This window comes from Elephantulus edwardii, unplaced genomic scaffold (assembly GCF_000299155.1).
Source record: "Elephantulus edwardii isolate Elephantulus edwardi_28Jun2011 unplaced genomic scaffold, EleEdw1.0 scaffold00012, whole genome shotgun sequence".
Classification (NCBI taxonomy): Eukaryota; Metazoa; Chordata; class Mammalia; order Macroscelidea; family Macroscelididae; genus Elephantulus; species Elephantulus edwardii.
Window position 1 is genome coordinate 15,072,422 of NW_006399762.1, and position 8,123 is coordinate 15,080,544.

The window sequence follows — 8,123 nt, forward strand, 5'->3', positions numbered from 1 at the left end:
AATATTACATATTTCAGAAAAGACTATGAAAAAATTAATATATTTCAGTTGCTGTTGGGTTTTGGTTTGTTGTTGTTGTTGCTGTTGTTTTTAGGTTCTATTAAGTCAAGTACAACTTATAGCAACTTATATACAACTTAAAACTATGAACAGATCTAAACCCTGTCCTAACCTATGCTATTATCGAACTTCCTGATACATTAGAATCCATTGTGGCGGTCACTATGTCAATCCACCTAGTAGAGGATCGACCTCATTTTTGCCAGCCTTCTGCCTATCTGAGCATCATGTCCCTCTCCAAGGAATAGGGCCTCCTAGTAACATGCCTGAAGTATGTGCAGTGAAGCTTTTTCATCTTTGCCTCCCAAAAAACACTCTGGCTGCATTTTCTCCAAGACATATTTGCTTGCTCTTTTGTCAGCCCATGGGATGTTCAGTACTATTCTCCAACACCGCAACTCAAAGAAAGCAATTTTTTTTGTCATCCTTACTCATTATGCAGCTCTCAGATGCACAGAAAGTTATTGAAAAGACCATTACCTGAATCATATACAACTTATCTGCAAACTGACATCATTATTCCTCAATACTTTAGAGAGGTCTTCAACTGCAGACTTTCTCAGTACAATAAGCCTATTTCCTGACTGCTATTACAAAGGGTGTTGATTGTGGATCCAAGAAAGGTGAAGTTGTTGACAGTTTCCATCTCTTCTTCATCTATCATGATCTTACCTATTCAGTGGTAAGAAACTTTTTTCCTCAACATTTAGACACAATCCATAGTGAAGGCTGTATTTTTTTATCTTCTGCAACAAGTCATCCTCACTTTCAGCAAGCAAGGTTGTGTCATCGCCATAACACAGATTACTGGTGAATCTTCCTCTAATCTTGGTGGCACATTCTTCTTTATAGAGTCAAACTTCTCGAATAATTTGCTCAGCATACGGATTGAATAGGTATGGTGAGAGAATAAATCCCTAACATACTTCTTTTTTAAACTATCCAGTGTTTCATTTTTTATTTACATTTCAAGTAGAAACCTTTATTGACAGTTGAGAATCACAGTTTTATAAGACAACAAAATTTTCAAGTCCTAAGACAATGGAGTATACAATTATATGTTAATATTCTTCACCTTCATCTTCTCCCCCTGCGCTATCTGTTCCACCTTCCTCATAATCCTTCTCAAGGGCAGCCTTACAAGCCTCAGAAAACTCTGCTTCTTCCATCCCCACACCCATGTACCACAGAACAAAGGCATGCTTGGCATACATCAGATCAAATTTGTGGTCCAGGCTAGCCCAAGCCTCAGCAACAGCTATGATGGTGCTCAGCATGCACACAGTTTGCTGTATCTTCGTTAGATCTCCGACAGACACCACAGTGGAAGGCTGGCAATTAATACCAACCTTGAAGCCAATTGGGCACCAGTCCACAAACTGACTGTCCATTGCTTCTTGGTTCTGTTTGCACAACAGCTTCTTGCTCTAGGTATAGATTTTGCAAGAGCATGATTTAGTGCTCTGGGATTCCCATTCTTCTCAATGCTAGCCATAAATTGTAATGATCCACATAATCAAATGCCTTTGCATACTCAGTAAAACATAAATAGACATTCTTCTGGTATTCTTTGTTTTCATCTAAGATCCGTCTGACATTAGCAATGTTCAGGAAAGAGACTTGGTCTAGAAGTAATGGTTTCGATGATATCAATATATGGTTGTGGCTTAAAAATGAGTGTAATTATGCCAATGTTGGGTCAATGTGCAGCACATAATGTGAAAAGAAAAAGAGAAATTGGCCAATCTTGTATTTCAGAGATAGTATTCCATCCTAAAGGGAGGAAAAATTATGAAGAAGTGTAGTTGAAGCCCGACATCTGAAACACGATCGCCAGACCAAGCCAATCTAAGCCAAAGTCTTTAATATTAAGATGCAGACTCTAAATCCAGATATAAAGGAGAATCTCAGTTGTTAGAAACCAGTCAAATATTAGAAAATAAGAGCAGGATTGACTTAACACTGAGCTCCATTCTTAGTGATGAGTGAATCACTCAGAACTTCATAGAATCACAAAACCTAAGTGAAAAATACCTACCTCTAAGGATAAAAAAGAAATAAATTGATTCTACCATTGAATAGTTTTTAGGGAACGAAGTCATATATTCATCACATAATAAAATTATCTATCCTTTCTTCTGGCAGAATCCATGTGATGATAAACGACACAAAGACATCTGGTCCAGAGAAAAAACTTGTGATCACTTACCAAAATTCCTCGTGATTGGCCCACAAAAAACAGGTGAGACTCACCCATTACAATTTTTGCATTAATTTTTTATTATGAAAGCATTTTATATGGAATTATTGGATTAGAATTGTGTTTACCATGTGAAATATTTAGACATTAAAGCAAGTTTTTCTTCAGAACTTTTTTGATCATATATGAATCAGATATACCACATAGATTATACCAAAATCCTCAAGAGAATTCCAGTAAAGGTTACTCATTAGTTACAACTAAGCCCAACATTTCTTAACTATAGTTTTAAAACTACTTAACAGATATGTCAAATTGTTTTAAATGTTCTGTTTAGATGTTATAGTGTGGTATCTGGTTTTTTTATTTTCTGAGTGTATGTTTGTGTTTGTGTGCTGTCAAGTCGATACTAACTCACAGTGGACCCTTTAGTGGGTTTTCAGAGCAATAAATTGCACAAGAGGAGATTGTCCATCTTTTCCCACAAAGCAGCTGGTGGATTTGAATTGCATACCTTTGAGATTGCAGCAAAAATTCTTTCTTTTTCTTTTATGCATACTTTGTTTCATGCCAGTGATTGTACTTGCTACCAACATTGTAACCTCACTCTTCCATTTACACACTTTTCTATGTCTTGTCTTTGGTGATTTTCTACTGATCACCACCTGTATTTTGCCTTTCCTTTTACTCATCTTAATGTGTGTGTATTATCTATTTTTGGTGATCCCCCTTCCTCCTTTTTTCCCCATCTATGTCTGATAACCTTCAATGAATGTTTCTTTATCTGTGCAAACAATTCCTTAATGTTCTATAATGTTGTTATTGTTATGTGCCACCCAGTCAACTATGACTTAAAGTGACTCTATGAATAATAGTTCCAAATCATGCCTTATTGACTCTTGAGGCAATCTCACTCACTCTTACTCACCTGCCCCCATTGCCAGAGTCCTTGCATCAATCCATCTCATTCAATATCTTCCTCCTCTGTGCTGGCCCTCTTTCCCTTCCAAGCAGGATGTCATTCTCCAAGGGTGTATCTCTCCTGTCAATATGTCCAAAGAAGAAGAGTTTCAAAATCCTTGCCTCCAAGGAGCAGCCCGGATTTATCCTCTCCAGGACAGACATGTTTGTTCTCTTAGCAGTCTTTGGTATGTTCCACACTCTTCTCAAGCACCACAATTCAAAAACATTGATTCTTCTTCTGTCATCCTTAGTCATAGCCCAAGTCTCAGATGCATAGCAAGTTCTTGAGAAAATCATGACTTGTATCAGGCACACCTTAGTTTCTAGACTGACATCATTGCTTTTTAACATTCCTGAGAGTTCCTTGACAACGTATTTTCCTAAAGCAATTTGTCTTTTGATTTCCTGACTGTTTGTGCTAAGAGTGATGATTACGGACATAAGCAAGATGCAATTCCTAACAAACTTCAATCAATAAATATTGATCTCTTCCAGTCAGTTGGCCAGGTAGCTGTCCTCTAGATTTCTTGGCACAATCTGGGGAGCACATTCAGAACTGCATCTGTTGTTGAAATGTGTCAATTGGTATTCCATCAATCCCCAGAGGATTTTTTAAAAATTCCTTCAGAGTAGTTTCAACTACATTGTCATTATCATTGCTTCTAGATCATAAGCTATTTCATGAAATTATTCTGTGTTGATCAGTTCTTTTTGGTACAGTAACTCTCCATCTTCTTTTGTTGCTTCGTGGATCATTTCATATTCTGCCTATAGCATCTTTAAGTATTGTCACTCAGTGCTTGGATTTATTCTTCAGTTTCTTCAGCTTAAGAAATGCTGAGAAAATTTGTCCATTTTGATTTTCTGACTCCAGCTCTTTGTACATTCCACTGTAATACTTTGTTGTGTATTCTTTTTTATTTTTTTTTTTAGTATTGCAAATCCTTTTTTAATTGTGATTTTAAGAAAAGTTTGCAGAACTTTATTTTCACTCATTCATTAATACACATTTTCCTTCCCAAGCACTCCCAGGTCACATTGGGGGAAAAAATTAATTTAGTGTTGTATAATTCCCTCCCTGCCTCCCTCCCCAGTCTGCTTTGCTAAGCACTTCTTATTCTGGACTGTTGTCATACAAAGAAGGACTAATCATATGTTCCTTTTAAACAGTTCTTCCCTTCATCTGTTCCAATGCAGCATTAATTATATGTCCTCTCTTTTCTTAGTTCCCCTCAACTCCCATGTCAGTCTTGCTTTATAACAGTGGTATTATGCAGTATTTGTCCTTTCAGGACTGAGATATTTCACTAAGCATATCATCCTTGATGGTCAACCATATTGAGTAATATTTTATGAATTCCTTATTTTTCAACACTGTATAGCATTCCATTGTGTGACTATATCATGGTATTTTTATTCATTTCTTTATGGGCATTTGGGTCTCTTCCATCCCTTTGCAATTGTGAATAGCACAGCAATAAACATAGATTTGTATATAAATGTTTGGGTGGCAGCTCTGGTTTATTTAGGCTATAATCCTAGTAATGAAATTGCTGGGTCAAATGGTATTTCAATTTCCAAATTTTTGAGAAAGCTATTTAACTTTCTGATTTCTTCCCTTTGTTTTGGCTTCTCAGCATTCTAATGCAAAATTAAATCCTTTCTGACATCCATCTCAGTCTTTTCATCCTCCTATGTCTTTGTAATAACCACTTGAATTCTTCATAGATGATATTCTTGGTATCCTCTCACAGTTCATTGATCTTTATTTATTAGCCTTCAAGTCCTCAAATGTGTTCTTTGAATGATTTTTAAAATTAGAGGAGAATATTTTGGTTCTTGTGGATTTTTCATTTTCTTAGATAATAAACTTTGTTCCACAATCAACATTCTTGGTACCAGCAGCCAGGAAATAAAAAGATAAATTTCCTTGGGGAAAGTCTACTGTCAGGGACATCTTCAGAGTACTGAGGAGCAATGGTGTCTGTCTTGAGACTAAGGTGTGGCTCATTCAGACCATGGTCTTCAGAATTATGTACTCTGCATAAGAAAGCTGCACAATGACTAGGGATGATAGGAGAATTGATCCCTTTGAACTGTGCTGCTGGAGAAGAGTATTGAATATACCATAGACTGCTAGGAGAACAAACAGGTTCATCTTCTTGTTGTTGTTGTTGTTGTTGTTATGTGCCCTCAACTCATTTGCGACTCATAGTGACCCTATGTACAACAGCCCCAAACCCTGCTCTATCCTGTGCCAATTGCACTGCCTCTGACACACCCACCCCAATTACCCCAGTCACTGAATCAATCCACCTCATAGAAGGTCTTCCCCTCCTGCGCTGTCCCTCCACCCTACCAAACATGATGTCCCTCTCCAAGGACCTGTCCTTCCTTACAACATGCCCAAAGTATGTCAGACAAAACCCCAGAATCCTTGCCTCCAAGGAGCATCCTGGCTACTCCTTGGAGGCAAAGATATTGATGCTCCATCTGGCATACTTTGGTCATGTTTCAAGGAAGGACAGGTCCTTGGAGAGGGACATTATGCTTGTGAGAGTGGAGGTACAGGATAGGAAGGAACACCCTTGATAAGATGAATTATTTTAGTGTGTTGGAAACAGTAAGGGTGGCTCAGAATAGAGCAGGGTTCAGAGCTGTTGTACATACGGTCAGTATGAGTCTAAAGCAATTTGAGGACACATAACAACAACAATTAAAAACAAATAAATCATATAATATTATCTTTTTGCGACTCACATATTTCATTAGTTTAATGGCCTCCAGGTTCATCCACGTGATGTGGTGTTTTGTGAAATGTTTATTATTCTTTACAATTACATATCATTCCATAGAGTGTATATGTGATGTTTTCTCTGTTCATCCATGAGTGGACTCTTATTTGTTTCCATCTCTCTGCTATTGTACTTTATACCACAGTAAACATGAATATGCAGAAATCAGTTTATGTCACATCTCTTACATCTTTTGAATAAAGATCACTTAGTGAAACTGGTGGATCAAATGATATTTCTAACTTTTTAAGAAAGTACTAAATTATTTTATTAAATGAGATTTTTACAAGTATTTTAGCTAAACACAACGGTTTTATAGCCTTGAGTGAGACTTAATACCACTGATACTTTCAAATATTTTATGTGTGTTATTAATAATTTTGCATGTAAATATAATTTGAAAATATTTTCCTATATACTTGAGATTCATCAGGCATTTTCCCCCTGGATATTTTGTCATGTGCTGAAGGACAAATATATAATATGTAGTAAAACATATTGAAAGTATTTCACCAGTAAGATGACACTTTCAATTATAATATTTTATACTTTCTTCAATATGTGACAGTTTTATACACTTTGCTCATGTCTTGATTAATTAAAGATTTTACTGAGTAGATTCGATGTCTTTGAATCACTACTTTGACTAGAAGCATTTTCATCATTGAGTGCACAAACAATAACACAACACAACAATAATAATAAGTAAACCTGGCCCAGATGAAGATACTGGTTATATATATACAAGCAGATAATTTGAAAGCTTGCAGGTACAGTTTCCACACTATTAGACATTTGTTGTTAAAATATTTTCTTCCTCCAAAAATATAAATTGTATTCTAATAATAACTTACAAATGTGCAAGAAGGAGGAAAAAGCAGTAATATTTCCAGATATGTCACCTTTCCTGTTTTTTAAAAATGTTTGTTAATATTCAACCAATTCCCTCACACAGTGGTAACTTTAAAATGACTACTAAAGAAATAAAGCATCTCTGTGCTGTAAAATGATGTTAAAATTTAATTTGAAGACACATTTCTATCATTTATCAATGATAATTATGTTTTTGTTTTAATGGAAAAATAAAGGCTGATAATTATAAATCTGTTTTTCCCCCTGCTCTTCCTATTACAAAGACAGGAAGATAAAGTTTTATATTTATCTTATTATTGGCCTAATCATATAGGGGAAAAGTTTCCCTTTTATTCTAAGAAAAAGGAACTGGATCATCATCATAATCATCAATATACTGTGAAAAATATCATCCAATATTAAATTGACTAGAATAATACTTATAATTCACCAAATCATAGAAATGTGAATCATATTTTGTTCTTCATCTTACTTAGGTCTAAATTGAACACCCTTAATACCAGCAGTCAGAAATACAGGAGAGGTATTGCATTGGGAAAGTCTGCAGTTAGAGACCTCTCCAAATTATTGAGGAGAAATAATGTAAGATGCATCTGATTCAGGCCATGGTCTTTCTGATCATTTGGTATGCATCTGGGAGTTGGACATTGAATAGGGATGACAGAAGAAGAATTTATTTCTTTGAATTGTGGTGTTGGCAAAGAGCTCTACATCTTAACGACTACCAAAAGAGCAAATGAATATGTCTTTGATAGGATGTAGCCAGAGTGCTCTTTGGAGGTAAGAATGATGGGGCTTTGCCTCACATGATTTTAGTATGTTGCTAGGAGGGACTATTCTTTGGTGAAGGACATTATGTTTGCAAAGATGAAGGGTTGGAAAAGAAGAGAAAGACACTCAACCAGGTAGATTGACATGGTGACTGCCACAATGGGCTCTAGTGTGTCAGGAATTGTGAAGATGGCACAGGACAGGACAGGGTTCAGATCTGCTATCCATAGGGTTTGCTATGAGTAATACTTAATTCAATGACACATAACAACAACAACACGAATTCAGTTGGCAACACCTCAACTGCTTTGGAAGTTCATTTCCTGAAAGTATTACAATAAATAATATGAATGTGATCCTAAAGGCATAGCTAGCTTGAAACGACTCAACTTTGTTGTATGTATGGCTTCTATTCACTCCTTTATTTAGAAGTAAGAATGAAAGAGAACATACAATGATTA

General features: G+C 36.0%; 1 protein-coding gene across 1 annotated transcript in view; it reads left to right on the plus strand.

Annotated features, from left to right (window-relative positions):
- NDST4 (N-deacetylase/N-sulfotransferase (heparan glucosaminyl) 4) overlaps nt 1–8,123 on the plus strand; it is a 697,622-nt gene that overhangs the window by 595,402 nt on the left and 94,097 nt on the right. The window contains exon 8 of the mRNA XM_006881069.1: nt 2,206–2,302. Within this exon, the coding sequence (XP_006881131.1) occupies nt 2,206–2,302 (97 nt within the window). The remainder of the gene's footprint in view (nt 1–2,205; nt 2,303–8,123) is intronic.